Source organism: Manis pentadactyla, chromosome 15, assembly GCF_030020395.1.
Source record: "Manis pentadactyla isolate mManPen7 chromosome 15, mManPen7.hap1, whole genome shotgun sequence".
NCBI lineage: Eukaryota > Metazoa > Chordata > Mammalia > Pholidota > Manidae > Manis > Manis pentadactyla.
The window spans coordinates 1,739,302-1,760,179 of record NC_080033.1 but is presented as its reverse complement, the minus strand read 5'-3'; the positions used below and the strand labels follow the sequence as shown (position 1 = coordinate 1,760,179).

Here is a 20,878-nt window from a genome sequence, read left to right as displayed (position 1 = left end):
CCATTTGATTCATAGTTTCTGAAAAGGGTGACAATAATATCTACCTCATAAGGTTGTTATAAAGGTTAATAGTGACGTGTGGAAGTCACATAGCATGGTATCTGTCCTAAGGGTTCAGGAACCTGTAATTGTGGAGACATGAAACTCGCTTATTTTCTGAATGGCTCCAGAAACCTGTGACGCCACCGTAGGGTAAATGCCGTATGCGGCGCCACGTGCCCAGCTCCCGGCAGCCCCATCACCCTAGCCCACCCTAGTGGTGCGTGTCTGAGCTGCTCTGAGCCCCCCTCTACCACTCTCCTCCCAACACCTATATTCCTACCTCAGACCCCACCTCAGCCATCACTTATTTTTTTCTGTTGTAAAAAAAAAAATTCTTAATTACGGTAATGCATTTAAAAACAGACTTTATTTTAGGTTCACAGCGAAATGAGCAGAAGGCATAGAGAGTCCCCACCTATTCCCTGCCCTCCAGCCCGCTCGGCCTCCCCTGTGACTGGCTCCCCCCTACCAGAGCGTTCGGAGCATTTGTCACAGTCGGTAAAACTACCTGACACATCACCACCCCCCAAGGTCCGCACGCTTCGTCTTTAAAGGGCCTCATGTTCCCCAGTCAGCAAATAAAAATGCTGAGGCTACACTATCGGTTTCCACAGCAAAACCCCTGTATAACCTGTAACCCATAATCAAAACTCCAAGTTTCTCACAGCCAGATCACCTTCCTAGCACAGAAAAAAACCTTGTAATGAGGGTCCTCCTTTCCCAAAAGAAACTTAAGATACCTTCATGGGAAGATACCTTCCCAGGAGCATGATTAAACCTCTGCGTCCCCTGCCTGATTAGTCTCACCATCAACTGCAATATTTCCAGACCTTTTCTTTGTTAAAATTACGGGTCAGTGAACACCACTTTCTCCCAAACGCATTCCCGTCTTCAGTACATTCCCAGTAGATCATGCGTCTGAACCAGAAGGGAAATACACATTTTGCAAAGTCTACAGAGAAGAAAGAAGCAATCAGAATAAGGAGTCTGACTGGTACCTTCTCGTCGCCCTGACGCGCACACGCGCGCACACACGTCCCCTCCAGCACCATCTGCTCTGCGCTGTTCTACCAAAAGCATGTGGGAACAGTATCGGGGATTGAAGTTCGGCTAAAAGGCTTCTTTTCAAGGTACTGTGGTCGAAGCACTTGCAACCTCTTTGGTACTGTGTGATCTAAATACCGTCAGAGGGCTGTGCATACCGTATTTTCACAACTTAATTGACTGTGGAGTCCCTTTCCAGAACCCTCTTGCAGGTCTCACCAAACCTCAGCCCCGACGACCAAGAGCACCAGGTTGAGCACCAAGAGCACTTATTCAGAGACAAGACACGCACCTTCCTCAGAGCAATACTTCCAGTATCCCTGGTAAGTCTCGTTTAAGGAGCACCACTTGTCTTTAGCCTTTAACTTGATGCAGTCATAGAAAATCCCATTTCTGTAGTGGAATGGAAAGAAGCACTTGCCACCTAGAGAAAACAAAAAGGCTTCACGGGGCTCTGGGAGCGTTAGTTGGGGTGTTCCCTACATCCCACAGGCAGGTCCACGCCAAAGCCACTGTCTGGGGTTCTACTGAATATTATTGAGTCACATAATACCACAGCTTTGGGCCTCTACTCATAAAGGTTTTTGTTTAAACCCCTACTCCAGGCCCCCCTTTTCTCCGTGGCATAAACACTTTTGGCATTTTTCTTAACATTTGTTTCCAGTTCCAGAAATCTACCCTAAACTTAAGAAACATGAATGTGGGCACTTACCTATTAAACAATCCCCCTGCTTCCTTTTTCTTCACTGGTTTTTACAATCATACACACTCATACACACATGCGTGTGCACACACACACACATACACACAATGTATATAAGTTTGTATCTTTCCAAACTTTTTCCATGCCCATATGCACATTTATATATTCATCCATCCAACATATATAGAACCATATAACGTATGTATAACTATGCATATTACACGGACACACATAGACACATTTTTGCTACATCCAAAAATGAATCATACTTTATATCCATACTTGAGTTTCTAACTTAACACATCACAGAGATCCTTTTCACAACACATCCTTTTAACTTTTGAAGCTCTAACTCATTTCTAATGCTGATTCATAGTCTGTAATACGGATTTTGCCACGATTTATTTACTCTTTCCAATATTCAGATTTTTCCCTCTGTAAATAAAGCTGCAGAAAACATTTCATATATTAAATCATTACGCACCGAAACATTTGTTTTCATAGAATGGAATCTCCAAAGCAAGGTTATTAGGTTAAAATGTATACAAATTTTTAACATCAACAGGGACTACTTTCTCAAAGGACAGTAGCAATTCATCTTTCCCACCAACGTGCTTTTACATGAATTTTCACCAGCATGAAGCATTTGTAGTTTAAAATGTTTGCCTTTAAAACAGGTGCTTCCTATCTTGCTTTAAAAGATCCCCTGGTCCTTAGGGCATGCCTGTATTTTCCTACATTTTCTTCTTAAGTGATTTTGTGTCTTTTACATTTAAAATTTGTAATTAAATTTTAATTAAATAATTAAATTTGTAATTAAAATTTAATTACATTTAAAATTAAAATAAACAGGAATTTAGTTTCATATAGGATGCAAGAGAGGAGTGCATCTTAATTTTCTTCCAGGTAGATAACCAAAGACAAATCGATGATAAAATAAGCTAGCCACACATTTAAAACTGTATATTAGGTTCTAACATATCCTGGGATCCAGTCTGTATTTTCTGTGAAGTTTCTTGAAATTATTGGAGAGGTAAGATAGGTGGTGATAAAATGAGCAATGTCAGGAGCCAGCAAACATCAGAAAATATTAGTTATTATTATTTTTTGAGATTTCTAGGCTGATACCATGCTATTTATATTACTATATTTGTGCTTTTTTTAAATACCTGATAATACAAGGTGTTTCTCCACCCAAGCACTATTTTTGTTCATAATATTTCTAATTACTATTGGACATTTTTCTATATGAATTTTAAAATCAGGTCTTTTCTATTATATTGGCAGAAATTAAAATGTAGAATCATGCAGTGCCAAAGAAAGTTCAGGGTGACTTCTAGTTCTCATTTTTCTTCAACCATTTACAAGTTACATATATTCAATTTTATGAAAGGAAAAAAAATGTTTTTTAATTTACCAGGAAAAAACCCCACCGATTTCCCCATTTTTATAAAATTAAAAGAAAATGTACTTTAGTAGTGAAAGTTTTTGGATCAACTTACCTTTGACTTCTGGAAAATGAGTTACAGTTTCTGAAAAATAAAATGTAAAGCTGACATTTGTTTTCACTATTCTTATGTCTTCTAACCAAGAACATGGCATGATCTATTTTTTAGAACTTGCTTTATATTCTTTAATATGATGTCACTTACTTTAAGTCCTGCACATTTCTTGTTGATTTCACTCCAAACTGTTTTTTGTCATTGATGTAAAAGAGAATGATTTCCCTTTCCTTTAATCTAATTTGTTCTTATGGGTATAGAGAAAAACGATTGACTTGTGTGTCTACCTTATATCTAGCCACATAGCCAGATTCTTTTATTAAAACTTGTAATCTTTAGTAGTTTTCCTAGGGTTTTTAAAGTATATCATCACAACAGAATCATGCTTGTTAATTTCTGTAAGCTTATGGATTATTTCCTTTTTGCCGTATCACAAATGTTAGGACCCCCTTCCCCCACCATCCAATAATGTGAAGCAGTGTTGGTCACAGTAAACAAGTTCGTGTTTTCGTGGTTTCAGTTGAAATGACATTCGGGTTAAGAATGTTCATTTTAGCATGGTTACGAATAGCCCAAAAGTAACAGTAAGGGAATTTAAAAATAAAAGACAGCTTATAATATCACACAGGCATTAGCAAAGATGAGCATATAAATAGATAGGGAAACATTTGTACTTCATCTTCAGGTGACAAAAGGCATTTTGTATTTCATTGTGCTTCATAAGACTCGATTTTTGGAAAAAAAAATTATGAAGCTGTAAGTAATGAAATATTTGATCATTCAAAAATATTAACAGTAAAATTGGCAGTAAAGTTATGATGGCTCTCTTCTTTTCCCTTAACTATTTTTAGCATGGAATTTATCTTATGTGCGAGGACATAAATAGTAGTTTTTCGTGAAAAATATGATTCCTTACCAAGAAAAGAAGTACAGTTTCACATTTTATTGCAAAATTTAAAAAGAAACTCTAACAAAATAATTTTGATCAACCCACCTACAGTTGGTGGCTTTTCATCTGAAAGACACAATTTTGAACAAATATGTTTTACTAGGTTTAGCTTTTAAAAGAAAATATTTAACCAGATTTGATTCTAGTAAGAATAGTAATATTTTGAAGGTGATGCATCTTCATGCTTATTTTCAACAGTGTGATTGCTGGTTTTTCCTTTTGCTTTGACTGTATTTTCCAAATATGGTTAATGCACAGGAACAATTAAAATAATGTTTAGAACAAACACAAAAAAATTCAACAGGCAAAAGCAAGTGATTTACTTTTTCCACACTTTCCTACAAAGTAAACCACAGTATAGTAGGGAAAATGTGTTTTATTTCACCATTCCCTTCTGTTTTGGTTTAGTCGATTTCTTTTTTGGTACTATCTGGAAGGTACAATTTGAAGCAAAGATTTCCTTAGCTGTCCTTGGCTTTAAAAATGAGATCAAATTACTTTCAGCGTCTGTAAAAGAAGAGTCTTTGCAGTTCAACTTCATAGATTTGTTGTGAGGATTATATGAAAACACGTATCAGGGCTCTGCACAGTAGCAAGTGTTTAGCATATGGTAACAAATGTTATTGCAATGATAAGGATTTCTCTTCTTATAATAATCATTACTATTTTCTCCCTTACCAGATGGACGACTCATTCACGTTTGCAGTAGATTTTCAAAAACCATAGAGAACTTATTGTAAGATAAATTCTAGCCGAAATAAGCAGGGAAAGAGAGGCAACAAAGGGCCAGGTAATTTATATAAGTACCCCCGGGTGAGGTTCTGTGGCCTTCTTGTCACAGGCCAGAGAAGTCACACCCGGTCAGGGAGGTGGGGGACTTATAAGGGATTAGGAGGGGGAGGAGTGGGCAAGCTATCCTAGGGGGTGTGGAGGGGTATGATTGGCTAAAGGTGACATGAAAGACAACTAGAAACTTTTTTCCTTCCAAGAGGGAGGAGGCTGACATCCGGGTCTTAGTTGGCACATCAGGATGGAATTCAGGGAGAGCTGTCCCCTTTCCATATATGGCACGGACCTTGGGGTCTGGTCTGTTCTCCCCCTATGGCATCTCTCTGTTCTGTTTGCATGTCCCTGTTTTTCCTTTCTCCAGCCTAACATTTATTTCCACTAAGAGTTGCTCCAGCATTCAAATTTAGGAAACTTTGGTATCTAGCAAATATCGAAGTTACAAGAAATCTCAAAGAAAGTGCTGAGACATTTGATAATAAGTGGATTGTCCATTGTTCCCAGCTCTTCAACTGCTCTTCTCTAAGATCAGAACACAGGCCAGATCTGAATGAGTACATATTTGTTTGTATAGTTTGAACAGGCACCCTGCAAAAAACATGAAAAAAAAATCTTTTTCTGGGAGTGGGAAACATAACATAAAGAAGGCAATAAGAAATGATTTACTTTTTCTGTACTTCCAAGTAGGAGGGATTCCAGTAGGACACATATTAGAATATAAATTGACAGTACAGAGATGTGGCTACAGAAATACTCTTTCTTAGGAATTTTAGTTCAAATCCCAGTTGTCACTAGCTAGCTGTGTGACTTTGGGTAATGACTCAGCCCCTCTGTGCTCAGATTCTTTTCTATAAAATGAGGACAATAAGTGTACCTACTCCACGGGGTTGTTAAGAGGAGCATATGTATTATGCATAGGAAAGACTTAGAACAAAAAATACACTTAGTAGCTTATAACCACTATTGTTATCAACACTACAGAACTAGTGAACTATCTTCAGTGACCCATCATTTCACCACTTTAGTCTCAGTAAGATTCAAGCCAGTCTTCAGGGAGAGCTTGGTGGTGTGTCTGATAATGGAACGCTGTACGTTTTTAATTTATGTCACCACTTCTCACACCTGAATTCTACTATTAGAAATTCATATCTTTGGTGTTGTCACTTTCCAAATGGAAATTCCTCTCTCTAGGAGGAAAAAATAAAGATGATGCCACTGGGGTATGTCAGGAATGCAAGTGCATTGAGCATCATCTACGTGCAGAGCACTATATTTTATTTAATGCATCAGAACAATGTTGTGCACAAGGGTTACTTTCATCATCTTGCAGAGGAGAGAACAAAGGTTCAGAATTTGCTCTGTAATATCACTGAGTGGATCTGGCCATTCAATATGAGTCCCCCTTGGAGGAGATGATTCAGTGCATATGACGGCCCGAGCCCCAGCACGGGCCCAAGCTCTTACCACATAGTTTCCCTCACTTTGCTCATCTGGGAAATGGGAGAGGGCCTTAGGATGTCAAATCCTCCCCAGTGAGAGTATTTTAATATTCCTGGAGTGGAAGAAATTGCCTGATGGCTTTACTTTTTTCCTGAAAGCTGCACTTCTCAACCGTTTTTCCTTCTTGGGCCTCTAAGCCTGTCATACTCATCTCCCCACCTCCGAGAACTTCAGCTTTTTTTGGATTGTCATTTTGCATGGTTTCTGATGAAGTGATTTTACAGAAAGACGATTTAAAGTCAAATCAGCACATACTTAATCAAACAGCAAATATTTGTTATAAAGTTAATTTCATTACATCTTTAAAAATTGTCATAATTTTATAGTGAAATATAACATAGAATGAATTTCAGAATAAATACAGAATGGAAAGTCTGATATTTCCCAAGCAGCAGGAGATGCGTGCTGCTTGTGGGGAAAACGGAAGTTCCTACGAGCAAGAGCCTCGCTGGAGCCTTAACTACTTGATGCGGTAACTGGCCTGCTGCTAGGCTGCGGCCCCCACGCCCCTAGGCAATAAGCTATTATTGACTGAGTCACTATATATAAAGAGCCCTGCGCAGGGCTCTGGGTGGAGGCAGAGAGGAAGGAGGATTACAGACCTGCATGTTGGATGCAGACGTAATTCTAGTGCTGGACCTATCCTGGGAGAACAAGCCGGGCAATAAACCCTTTCATCCCCTTCCGTTGTCATTCCTCCGTCTCACTGAATCCATAGTGAACTTGCCTGGGGCTGAAACCCACTGACAAGACACTGCTTAATACACATTAAAATTATGTAAGATAGAGAAGCATAAGTTACCAACAAATCAATTTACAAATGTCATGGTTGGTTCAGAGAACACAGGCATATTATAATGTAAATTGCTTTTGTCCTTCGTTACCCTTAAAAGCATTAAAATTCAACAGAGTCTGTGTTTGGGACCAGTTCATAAATGTTATACATTATAAAATTTGTAATAATACCTAAAAGAGCAACGGCTTTAATTTTGCATTTGTTATGTCTATATCCTGTTTATTAAGGACAATTAGGAATTAATTATAGGACATAGAATGTTTTTATTTAGTATACCTATACATTCTATAGTTGTAATTATATATTATAATTGTGTATAATGAGTTATTTTGTTATTTGTTCATGTTTATTCATCCCACAAGTTTCCATTTCAGCTAAATATTCCTGGCTGCTGTGGTGGCTTGGAATGAAAACTTATTCCTTAGTCCCATTATTCGGTGAATTTCCATGATGGACCGGGTGCGGTCGTTCATAAACCTTGCTGCATATTAGAATCACCAGCTGAGCTTTAAAAAACCCTAATGACTTCCACTTCTGGGTATATACCCAAAAGAATTGAAAACAGCCAGCCCAACAGGTATTTGTACACCCATGTTCATAGCAGCATTATTCACAATAGGCAAAGGGTGGAAACAACCAAAATGTCCATCAGTGGATGAATGGATCAGCACAACATGATCTAGCCATACAGTCGAATATTATTCAGCCTTAGGAAGGAATGCAAAGTCAGCATGAGACAAAAATAACCCACTATCACCTGGGCTATGAAATTATAACCTGCGTGTCCTTCTTAACATCCTTCTCTGCTGAACCCTAGAATTTCTTTCTGCCACCCCCAGGGGGCGTGAGACAATTCTTTTGAGTCTGTGGGAATGTTCCCATAATACAAAAGTTTTAAACATTTAAAAAAGAAACCCCTGACCGAATGACAACAGCCAAGAATCACGGAGTGCTCGCGGTGGGAGTGTGAATTCGTACAGCCTGCATGGAAAACAGTAGGCAGGTCCCTCAAAAGGCTGCAAGTAGAACTACCACGTCGTCTAGCAACCCAAGTCTGGATAGTTGTCCAAAAGCATTGAAATCAGGGTCTCAAAGAGAAACCCGAACCCCACGTCCGTCGCAGCATTAATCGCAATAGCCAAGCCAAACCGCCTTCACGTCCGCTGACAGATGAATGGACAGAGCAAATGTGGTGTATGCATATAATGGGGTATTTATTAGTCAGCCTTAAAAGAGAAGGAAATAATAGGCGACAACATAGACAGACCTGTGGGACCTTGTGCTGAGAGAAATAAACCAGACACGGAGGGACGGAGGCGGCGTGATTCCACTTTGTGAGGAATCTGCAGGAGTCAGACTCAGTCTGTGAATATTCACCGCCGAGTCCTGGCCGGTCCGTGCCTCCCTAACAGCTGCAAAGGTACCTGTGACACAAGTGCTGCCACAGCATACTGAGAACGGCCTGTTCTGCCCTCCGAGCAGGCGACCCTAGGGGGTGGCAGGAAGCACTCTCTTCCTGTTTCAGATGTGGGAACTCGGAGCAGGAGGGAGGCAGAGGCTCGCTGGAGGTCACAGAGGAGGCTGGCCTTGGAGCCGCCCCAGGGAGAAGGCACTTCTGAGCCCCTGCCCAGAAGGGGGTGGGACAGAGAAGTTAGGAGGAGCCCTCAACCCTCAGCGAACTCTGGGCGGTCATTCTCCCTCACCCCTATAAAATCACGAAGGCTTTTGTCATGCAAGATTCACATTTTAGCACATGCTTTTGCTGAAATTTAAGGATCAGTCCTATCCCCCAGGAGGCTGAAATGGTCAAAGGGAACAGATGATCCCAAAACTTTGGGTGCACACTGCCAGGGGCTCATGCCTGGATTGCCCCCTCTAGGGGGACCCCACTGTCCTGTGATCCCTGAATATGCCCCAGCAGCTTGTTAATAGTGGAGAAAGCACATTTTGTGCATGGCAAACGGACAGTGCTGGAACAAGATCGCTCAGCCAGCCTTCTGTGAAGCTCTGCTGCGAGTTCACTCTCTCTCCGCTCTCCCGCCAGCCGTTCAGGCGGTTTAGCATGTGTTGCTAATGGTCTGTTTCCTCTGTCTTCCCGCCAGCCTGGGTAGCCGAACTCACCGCGGAGACACTCCTGCCCTTTGCGCTCCGCATCCTGTGCACCTAGCAGGAGCTAAAACCTACCATCTCCTCGCTTCTAAAACGCTAAAATGCAATGCTACCCATGTTCGGATGCGTCCAAAGACAGAATGCTCCTTCGTCTTGACGGCTCCTTATCTGCAGGCCAGGCTGCTACGGGGACGTGGTTCTTATTGCCCACATGGAATATGACGATATTCAAAAGGCCGACATCAAAACTCATGTGCACATCCGTGGCTCAGACCAAATTCCCTGAGACCACAAGGGGGCCTTTTAACCTCAGGGGAGCACATACTTGTGAGAGAGGATAGAGATAGCGAATAAGCAGCCGTTCCAAAGGCCCAGATGTAGGTAGACCAGCGCTGCATAGTACAGCCCAGGGGACGTGCCTGGGACCAGCGGGTGTTAATTCCTTTGCGCGCTGGACTGAGAAATGCTGGGATCACTGAGACTGCACAGCACGAGATAATGTTATATGGAAAAATATGACGTGTGTGATTCAGGAGGCAAGACACTCAAAGTGGAGAAATTTTAGGATCATCTAAACCAGCTTCTTGACTTGCACTGTCTTTTTGACGTATGTACCCAATGATGACTCATACAAAATCTTGTCTGAGTCAGAAGTGTTATTTTTCAATAAGTGTAAAATAGAGATTTTTAACAGATAAGAAAGCAGTGGTCATAGTTACACTGGAAGCATCCTTCCCTTTTTCTTTTTTAAAAAACATGGATTTCAAAAAAAACCACTGCGCTTGGTTTAGTTTTCCATGTAGAGGTGCCCTGAAGGACACTTGACAGTAGCGCAAGCAAGATTATTGGGTTTTTTTTTTGCCTATTCCATAAAAAATTGTCTTCACAACTGTATGCAACCCTCATCAAACCTGGCAGAAATGCATCCATAATGAAATCCTGTCTTATATTGTCACTTTCTAATCGTTGAAGGCAACATGATTTTGGCAAAGGAATAAAATCGGCTTTCCAAAACTCAGTTCCATTTTCAAAGCCTTTCCGTAAGGCGTGGGGGACACTGCCCAGGCACCACGGGCCATGACTTCTGTCAATAGAATTTTCCTATTTGCATTCCTACTCTTCTGTTATACCCGAACCTTCATATGTTTTGTTGTTTTAAAAAAAACCAATCCACAGCTTACGTCTATTAAATGGAAATACTTGGAAAAACAGAGAGAGTATGTTTTTCTTTCCTCGGGCACATGAAATCGGGGTGACCCTTGTTCTCGGTGGCGTCTCAGATTTGATTGCATAGGGCAGTGGACGTGCAAGACTCGGTTTTGAAACGCCCAACCCAGACAGTCTCATTGCTCCTCACCTTCATACCGGTGGCCAAAGACACTGGGAAGCCAGCAGGCCCAAACCAGAAGAAGCCCTGTGGGCAGCGCCATGTTCTCCTTCCAGGCACAGGCGGTCGACCAGCTCATCCGGGGTTTTATAGCCACACCACTGTCTGCTGCCTGTCCCCGCCCCTCTCTTCCCTCCTCCCTCCTTCACTTGCCAATTACATCTAGAATGCAACTCATGTTTAAAGGTGAATAGTAACATATTAAGAATGCATTTGAAAACATACCTTGTTAGCATTACTGATATTGTGAGGCATAAGAAAATGTCTTCTATGCATATTAAAATGAAAACAGCCTAGATGATCACAGAAAACACAGCTCAAACAAGCATCTGGGGCTTCCAGGAAAGATAGTGGATGAGACAGTAGGACTGGCTGCCCACCGGCCAAGGTCAAAGTTGAATACAGACTTTAGCAAAGTAATAAGACCGAAACCAAATTTTAATCATGTCAGAGGATTCCTTGCTTTTGTTCAAATTACATTTCTCTGAACATTAATGTTGATGAGGAAATATACAGAAAGTTCTCAAGTCCCTCCCCGGCTCCAGGTTTGGTAGGAAGCCAGGAAAGCTTAAGAAAGTCAAGGAAACAAAGTTTCTGTTAAGGCTTCCAGAAATATAGAGGAATCTCAAGGTGCTTGGGTGCTTGGGATTGAAACAATGTAGCTGTGTATTCCCCCCACACCCCCACCGGGACTCAGGGGTCTGGAACAGCTTGTTAATCATAGCCATGGAAGGCCATTAGTTTATAATACAGTACCAGGTAACCTTTAAGGAATGGGTTAAAATATAACTAGCATCCTGAATACATCTATAGTGACCTAATACCTCCACCTGCAACAGTTTCTGGGTGCTGACTCCCCATTTAGCTTTGTAGTAAATGTATAAAAGACATGACCTGCTGTACTGGGGCTCAGACCTTTGGAGGTCACTGACTCCTCCGAGCCCGCCGGCATGAAATAAACCTCCGCCCTCCAAGACCTCCGGGTGCCGCTTGGTTCTCCCGCCAGCGATCTCATCCAGGTTTTCCGGTTTTCTGTAACAATGCCACTGAGCATCTCTTCCTCCCTTGGTGAAGTCAGCCCCTCAGCGTTCACCATCCATTTCCTCTGCCTGTGTTTCTGCTGGGCTCTTTGCCTCTTTCCTACAATGTGCAGGAATTGCTTGGTTTTAGTGCCAAGTCAGCTTTAAATACTGCAAACACCTATCCTCTCTGAACCTCAGAGCATCCACGTCCTCCCTCCTGGTCGGGAAGATGGGAAATGCACCGGAACTGCAGTCGGGACTTCCAGGCTCATAGCTCGGTTCTCAGCGACCAGCTGCGTGAGCTCGGGCAGGTCACTGTGCTCTCTGAAACAAGCCCTAAGTTGCTCCTCTCTAAAACAGAGGTAACAGTGACTGCTTGTTAGGGATCACACGCGTGACGGTGGATGAGGGGCTGGCCAGGGGCCGGGTCGGGTCGGTGTTTCCTCTGCACTGCCCAAACCGAGGGATCGAGGAAAATTCTGTGACCACAGAAGGAGGCAGGAAGCTTTCCAGGGAAGGTGCTTTGCCTCCACCTGCCCTGGGCCCCGTAAGTCTTCTGTCCTGCCTTAGATGTGCCAGTGGCAGCCCCTGCTGTCCCCGTCGGAGTCATGCACATCAAACCTGGACTTCCCTGTCGTCGGTCAGTGTGTGGGAAGCTTGAGGAAAAGAGAGACAGCCCTGGTCCTCATGAAGTTGCCACCGTGAGTGAGAAGGGAAGGTGTTCTGAAGTAAGAACCCTGTCTGGGTTCTAGCAAAGAGGATGGTAACTCGTTTCTGTGTGGAAGCGTATGGGGCTGGGAAGACTTCCCAGGAGGACTTGTGGCCCCCTTTATGTCAGTGATTTTAATGCAGAGATGGGGGGCTCTAGAGCGTTCCGCATGTGTGAGCTTTCAGTCATGCAGAATGAATAAGCTCTAGTTAGCAATACTCTACTGTGTGTGACAAGTGTGTTAAGAGGGGAGGGCTCACGATGTGTTCTTACACACACACACAAACTAAAACAAACACAAAAGCAAAAACAAAGGCACAGAGGGAGCTTTTGGAGGTGGTGGGTATGCCGGTTACCTGGATTGTGGTGGTGGTTTCGTGGTACATGCATATCTCCAAATTCGTCCACATGTGTATGGTAGACATGTCCGATTACACCTCCATAAAGTGGGGGCCTGGTGGGCCTGGAAAGCAATAATCAGCTGTGATATATGATTCAACTACTCTGACTGGTTTTTCTGTAACTCTTGGTGTATGCAAGTTCCCTTAAACTGGAATCTCGTTTCCATGACGCAACTGCTTTTATGTTGTTCCAAAGGTTTTTGAGAGCGTTATGCTCCGTGAGACTCGAGGCTGTCGATCAGCAAGTTATGATTAGTTATACATTATGTATTAAGTCACCCTTAGATCATTGTTGTGTACAATTCTTTGATCAATAAATATGAGGGGTGCCCTCTCAGCACCACTCTTGAGCTGTTATGCCCCGAGCCCCCTGGCTGGTCCTTTCAGATCTTCAATATCTCATCGTGTCTCCCCTCTTATCTGGGGGTCAGAAGCAGCGAGGGACTGACAATAAAGCTGCTTAAAAAAATACAAACGCCAAGGTCTGGGCTGGGTCCCGGGAGATTGCAGTCTTAAAAGCTTCCAGTGACTCCAATATACATTCCTATTTAAAAGAGGGGTGGGCAGAGAGAGAGAGAGAGGGGGTTGAAGAAAGAGGGTGCATGAGAGACTGAGAAAGGGGGTGAATCACAAGCTAAGAGGAAGAAGTGAAGGCAGAGACGGGGACAGAGACAAAGAAGTCAGTTGGGAGGAGGCTGCCAGGGGAGAAGACGAAAACCTCCGGGCCTCTTCGTCTGTGAACAGCCAAACCCATGAAATGAGAACACGGCACAAAGCGACGATAAAGTGAGAGCCAAGACGCACGGCCTCAAGCCCCACTCTCCCCACCAATCTGCCGTATGGCTTCCAGCAAGTACTGAAGCCCGCCTGTGCCTCAGTTTCCCCATCTGTAACCCAAGGAGTCCAGTTTGGGGTCAACGGTACCATTTGGTAAATCCCCATGGTGTCCATCCTGAAGGTGCCAAGAAGACTCCTGGGCTTCTTAAACGTTTTTCAGAAAGGTAGCATATAATTTAAAAATTAGGTAAAACCAGACGGTGTGTTTCAGAGGCTAGTTTCGGTTCTCCCGCCCCCCGTTCCCCCTCGAGACTCCAAGGGTCTCTGTCTCTCATTGGTCAGCTGAAACCTGTCCGCTTCCTTGCAGTTGAATATTCAGAGGCACCTCCGTCTTTGTCCTTAGCGTTCTCTCCCATGACCCCGGCCCCCGCAAGACTCCGTTAACAAGCATCTGATTGAACTTTATGGGCCCCGTGGATACACACGAACTCACGGGGGCACATCATCAGCCATCGGGCTAGTAACCCACCCGCACTGCCCCTGGTCGGGACCACTTACAGAAAGCCCTCCTTTGGGGAGCAGTCTGTCTACAGATAGTTTGGGGCCAAACCGGTGGAGCCAATCCCCAGATAATCCAGAGATCTTGGGAGCAGGACCTTAAAGACGGCTCGTGGAGACAGCCGGGGCCGAGAAGGACTCTCCCAAAGGTACACCTCAACCTAGAAGCCTGGGAGGCTGTGAGAAGGGGTCTGAGGGACCCCCAGCCGGGAAGGGGGGCCTAGAGCGGTGCTGTCCACTGGAAGAAATCTCACATGAGCCACATGTACGTCACTGTAGGTTTGGTGATTGCCACATTTAAAAAAAGTAAGAAGAAAAGGTGTCATTCATTTTAATCATATATTTTGTTGAAAAGTGATAGCCACAAGATTAGCATTTCAACAGGCAAGCAACACCAAACAATATTAAGGACATAGTTAAACTCTTTTCTTTTCTTATTTCACCTTCAGCGTCCAGTGAGTATTTTACACTTCCAACACACGACAATTAGAACTCGCTGCATTTTGAGTACCGCAGAGCCACAAGTGGCTGGTGGCCACACACGTCGGACAGGGCAGGTCTGGAGGTCTGGGGAAGGGGGCCTTGCGGGGCAGATTCCTTTCCTGCGAATAAACTCAGAGAGTGGTTGAAGCCAGACTATAGGAACAAGGTAATGCTAAGGAAGGCTGCCTGTATCCCAAGTTTGGGGGAAAGAGGTTGAAGAAAAGGGAAGCAGCCTGGACAGATTGCCTGTTAATTCCCAGTAGCGGAACTACCATCTTCCCGGCTCTGCGACTCTGCCCTGACCCTTGGAGATAAGGGCCGGTCCCCGTGTGCTAGGAAGGAGAAGGCCGAGCGCCAAAGAGAGCTTCCTGAGCCCGGCAGGACTCCCTCCAAAGGAGCCTGAATACATGATAGAAGAGGGGTGTGTGTGTGTGTGTGTGTGTGTGTGTGTGTGTGTGTGTGGACAGGGTCCCTCACTGAGGTTTGGTTTCAGACGTGGAGGCGCAGGACGGCGTTCTGAGGGCACACTGCAGCCAGTGACCTTACGCCCAAGAGCTCCTGTAACTCTCACAACGGCTTCCACAGTCCGGGTATTAACTGCACCCAACAGATGAGAACATTGGGAACTGGAGGTCAGAGAGGTGACGTGACCTTCCGGAGGCCGGCCACTAGACGAACGGGGCGGAGGTGGGCTCCGAACCTGGGTTGGGCGCCATTCTCTTCTTACTGCTTTACTGTGACATTTTTGGCTTAAGAGAACCAGAGAGCAGAGGCTGCCCCCAGGCCCCCTTCCCAGCGCCTTCATACCGCCTGGCCTGCCTGTTCTCACCTCCCGTGTTGGGCCACAGACCTCGGTGCCCTTGCCTTATCCATGGTGGCTGCAGTCAGAAGTCATGCCCAGCTCTTCCTGGGAGCTGCCGCAGATCCACGCTGATGGTAGGGTCCTGGGGTACCTATTGGATGGTGGAATGGATGGAAGATGGATTGATATTAACAATGAAGAATATCATTAAGCAGGGAAAGCATATCCTGGAAGCTCACATTTTCAGAAAAAGTTGGGCAATAATAAATAAGACATCAAAGAAACAAGAAAATCATAGAATATATCCCAAATAAGTTGGCTTAATTAATTAATTACTGCAGCCCTAGCATGGTGAAGAGAAGACTAGATGTCATCTTCGTGGTCATTAATAGCCAACATTTATTGGGAACTTTCCTCTACAGCAGGCGCTGTGCTAAGTATTTTATCTCTTTTATCTAATTTCATGTGCCCAACAATTCTTTGGAGTTGGTATGATTATTAACATTCCCATTTTAGAGATGGGCAGGCTGTTAAGTACCTCAGTCTGTGTCACTCTTCCAGTGGCCGGTGAAGCACCCGCACAGGCTCTTAACCACTAAGGAAGGTTGGACCAGGAGGCCCCTAGCCCTGTGCTTTGCTCAATAGGTGTTCAACAGATAGGGTACATAATAGCTGCTTCATAAAATTACTCCACTCCTGAGCCAGCCAGCCATGTAGATTTTTAATTTGCAATTTAAAATTGCCTCACGGTGCTTTATGTAGCATACTCTTCTACTTTCCTTTTCCAGTGTTCACTCTTTGTACATTTGCATGGGCACACATGCAAACATACACCTGTATATATGTATACACGGTGTGTGCAAATTTGTGTACCTGTGTATAGATGTCCATATAATTAGCACAGGTAGATGAACCTACGTGATTATTGCTTTTCATTTTGAAAGGCATACACATCGCGGTGAACACATTCACGTGGAGCCCCATGTCTACCCCTGGTCACTCATTCCCACTTCTCCGAGGTAACAAATGCTACCTGCTTCTCAAGCAGCCACTCGGGAGAATTTCTGTGCTTGCACATGTAGAATACAACTGCAGCGTCTCGTCAGGAACTACAAGGCTGTCGGTGACTCAGATGCACCAATGGTGCGCCCTGTGGTCCAGCCACGTGGGCCTCCCTTCTGGTGCTTGGGAAACTCACCCTGTTGTCTGCACCCCACGCTTTGCTCTCACTCTTCCCTCGGCCTGAAATGCTCATTCCTACACTGTGTGTGTGTGTGTGTGTGTGTGTGTGTGTGGCTGACTCTTGGTTGTGGCTCAAACCTCATCTGCTCAGAGAGGACTTTCCTGACCACCTAAAGGGGACCCCTGCCAGGCCCCAGCTATCACATCACCTGGTTTATTTCTTCATTGCACTTACCACATTCTGAAATTATTTTGATTATTTTTTATTGTGGTAAAATACATGTAACCTAAGACTGACCACTTTAACCACTTTAAAGTGTGTAGTTCAATGGCATTAAGTACATCCTAATGTTGTACCTCCACTACTTCTATCTAGTTCCAGAACCTTCTCAGCAGCCTACATGGAAACCCCATGCCTTTTTTCTGTCTTCTCCACCCTGGTAAAATATTAGCTTCCTACAAGCAGGAACTTCATCTGTCCAGGTCACGGATGACACCACGTAGTAACTGCACAAAAAATATTTAGCAAATAATTGAATGAATATTTTAATGAATCCAATACCTAGAACTGGAATCATACTATACATTCTCTTCTAGAACTTGCATTTTTACACTGTGGTCTCCTATAACTGACATATCTTTAGAAAAAGGAATGAAAAGTGACTCTTGTTTACCCTCTTGTTTGAGTGAGAACCAAAAAGTCACAAGGAAATTACAGTATTCTGCCTCTCTGGATATTGGTATATAGGCAAAAAATTGTTAATTGAATTTGAGTCTTGGGAAGAGGGGTCAATGAAAGCTTGAGCTTAATGAATTAACTAAGGTATAGATACTGGGGTCTTGGTGAGGCAGACAGTGAGCAGGAAACCTGGTGGTAAAGGGCTTAGAGAAAGTGGCAAAATGTATCTCTCTCCTGTCTCCATAAACAGTGATTGGTATGTGACTTGTATGCCCTCTGCCATTTGCAAAGTGCTTTGCAGAATCTATTGCATTGATAGTATCTTGAGGTGGGTTTTATTCTTCCTCATTGGATGACTGAGAAAACTTCACCTACGTCTGACCGCGGTTTGACTCCAAAGCCACGGCACCCTCTTTCCAATCAGCCAGTGATATGGTGACAGTGGCTGGATGCCAGCCCAACTACCCTGCAGCCCGGGACAAAGTGTGCTCCAAAGCATTTGAACATTTGGGGACCTGAGGAATAACTTGATCCTAACCTGAATGTTCCAGACGTGGGTGTCTAGTTATTAAGTCTCGCTTCATAGTTCAATCATTGTGTTGAGCCACCCCAGAATATTTTCTATTAATAATATCCATGACTTGATCCAAGTAGACTCATTAACATTCCAGAACATCAGTCCATATCAACTCCTTGTGTATGCATAGAACCCTTTATGGCACAAAGAAGCAAGTCATACAAATACCTGGGACAGAGAAGCATTCCAGGTGGAGAGAAGGGCAGGTGCAAAGGCCCTGAGGTGTGAGCAAGCTCAGCTTGTTCAAGAAACAGTAAAAAGGCTAGTGCAGCTGGGGAAGGTCAAGAGAGGGAAAAAGTGGTAAGGAATGAGCTTCAAGGGTATGGAATATGGATTTTATTATAAATGAGATGGAGTATATTGAGTTAATGGACGCCACCTCTCCCTACTTTAATCCCTCCAGCGGCTCCAGGTTGCATTTAGAATATAAGAAAGTTTCTGCAGGGTCTGCCCCCATTCACCTCACCAGACAGCCCTCTGGCCTCACTTCTCCTTGCTCATGGCCCCAAGAAACGCCACTTTGACTTGTTCCTTGCATACGTCTAGCTTTTTTCCATCTCAAACCTTTTTCACATCCTGCTTCCTCTCTGCAGTCAGAGACAGGTTCGATTCTTAGAGTCAGAACCACCAGCCAGAGTTCAAGTCACACGCAGGTAGGCAGGGAACAGGATCTCACTCAGGAAAAGCATGAGGGATACGCTGCGGTTATTGCGTGCTCTTATTCAGAATAATAAGAGAAATCAGAAAGATGCTCTGGTATGTGGCTGGAGAGCCAAGTGCTGAATGGGCGCGTCCACTTGCTCAGGTGCTCAGTGGCGCCACCTACCTGATGGAGGACCTGAATCAATGACGTTGGGATTTTGATTCCCTGCCCTTTATTTGGACTTCATGTTAGGAGCTGGTGTCATCTGGTGTCTCCCCTGAGCTGCCCTGACCTTTGCCTTAGTTATTCATAAACGCAGCCAACAATTTGTAATTGAAAAGCACGTTCACATCAGGGTCTAACTGGATCTTTCCAGGCTCCCCGAGAGACAGGAATTATTAACGTACCTTCCGCAGGTGAGGAAAGAAAGGCCCACGGAGAGGAAGTGGTGTATGGAGCTTAAGAACCCTGACACTAGTGTATACTGGTCTGCAGCTGGAGCCAAGATCTGTCATTCAGCATTTGCGGCCCTGGGTAAATTTACCTAACATCCCAAATCTCAGTTTCCCTCTTCTGTAAAATAGAGATAATCATTCCTGCCCCTCAGGTTGTTACAAGGAGTAAACTTGAGTCGTGGATGCAGAGCTTAGAACATCGGGCGTCCAGGAGGCACTAATCACTCGTAGCCAGTAGTAGAGGTGGACATGGTGGCAGAGCCTCAAGACCGACCCAGACTACCCGTTCCAAATGGGAAGTGGGTTCTGCTGAGAATGGCACAGGTATGTGTCATTGAGGAAATGGCATGGAGGCAAAACGCTAGTAGAAATTACAGATGATGAGGATAGTAAATGCTGATCATTAAGGTTCTTTAATATCCAGCCCAGGAGGTGGGCGTGTTGCATGAGGATTTAAGGCTACAGTTAATATTCTGGTGAAGAGGAAAGCATTTGGGGGCAGGGTTACAACCCTGCCGTTTCCTCGTCATGGAATCAACTCAGGCAGGTTAGTTGGCTTCTCGGAGCCTCAGTTTCCTCATTTGTAAAGTGGGGATTAAAAATATCTATCATTTGATTTGTGAGAACCAAGTGGAATAAAGTGTGTTGAGCACCGAGACTGGAATCTAGTAAGTGCCCAACAAATGCTCCATCTCTCCTTCCCGTCACACCAGTGCTCCCTTATCACAGTATGTATGTTTTTTTCTTTTTGGTGAGAAAAGGTTATTCTTTATTACTCTCTGGGGATAAATGAGAAATGGCATGTATGACATCAAAGTTAGTAGAAGAGGAAGTTAGGAGAACTAGAAGTCAGGGGAGTTAGTAGAAGAGAAAGGGGCTAAATTTGTCTTCCTTCAATCCAGAAAGAAGCAGCCAACCGTGATGACACAACAGTCCAGTCACCTGCTGGGACGGACGACCTTCCTCCTCTACTCCTGTGAGGCGAGTGGGGTGAGTGTCCTGGAAAACGATGGGGAGGACCGGGAGACCAGAAAGAATGAATGAAGCAAAGTAAAGATTCCTGGACCCAAAAATGGAGGATTAAGCCTGGTGGAACTCTTGGGCAGACCTGGGGCTTGGACCCTAGATCTGCCACTTCTTCTCTGTGTGACCTTGGTCAAGCAATGTCACCTCTCTGAAGCCAGTTCCCAACCCGTGAAAGACAAATAATGGCATTTACTTCACGGTTCCATTTTGAAGAGTAAATAGAATAACGGACGCAAGCATCTTCATAATGCTCAGCACGTGGAAGGGAATACAAATATGTTATTCACCAGGAGGCTCTCTGATTCCAATGTACCGAAGCCTCGGACCCCCACTTGGACACACCCTTTACACTCTTTTTACACTCACATTGTTGTGCAACCAATCTCCAACAGTCTCTTCATTTTGCAAAACTGAAACTCAGTCCTGTGAAACAACTCCCCTTTCCCCGACCCCCAGGCCCCTGGCAACCACTATTCTACTTCCTGTCTCTAGGAATATGACTACTCCAGGGGTCTCATATGAGGGGAATCATGCAATATTCATCTTTTTTTGTGACTGGTTTATTTCACTTATCAGACTGTCCTCAAGGTTCATCCATGTGCAGCATGTGTCAGAATTTCCTTTCTTTGAAGACCGAATAATATTCCATTGTATATGTATATATAGACACGCAGCACATTTTGTTTATCCATTCATCCACTGATGGGCATGTGGATTGTTTCTCCCTTTTGGCTTTGTGAATAACG

At 44.1% G+C, this 20,878-nt stretch overlaps 1 protein-coding gene across 1 annotated transcript; it reads right to left on the bottom strand.

The window, feature by feature from the left end:
• Nucleotides 1-797: 797 nt before the first annotated feature.
• On the bottom strand, nt 798-10,896 carry LOC118912484 (binder of sperm protein homolog 1-like). Its single transcript, XM_036885624.2, has 5 exons — nt 10,789-10,896; nt 4,286-4,306; nt 3,292-3,321; nt 1,379-1,510; nt 798-994 (listed from the first exon to the last, which is right to left on the bottom strand). The coding sequence occupies exons 1-5, from the start codon at nt 10,859-10,861 to the stop codon at nt 852-854; spliced, it is 399 nt and encodes a 132-aa protein (XP_036741519.2). The 5' UTR covers nt 10,862-10,896; the 3' UTR covers nt 798-851.
• Nucleotides 10,897-20,878: the final 9,982 nt, after the last annotated feature.

Bases quoted from the DNA above. Each gene is read 5' to 3' on its own strand.
- LOC118912484 (XM_036885624.2), bottom strand. From the start codon at position 10,861: ATGGCGCTGCCCACAGGGCTTCTTCTGGTTTGGGCCTGCTGGCTTCCC. The intron at 4,307-10,788 runs GTGAGGAGCAAT...TGTGTCTTTCAG, and splicing joins CTTTGGCCACCGGTATGAAG to ATGAAAAGCCACCAACTGTA. The intron at 1,511-3,291 runs GTAAGTTGATCC...TGTTTTCTCTAG, and splicing joins TCATTTTCCAGAAGTCAAAG to GTGGCAAGTGCTTCTTTCCA.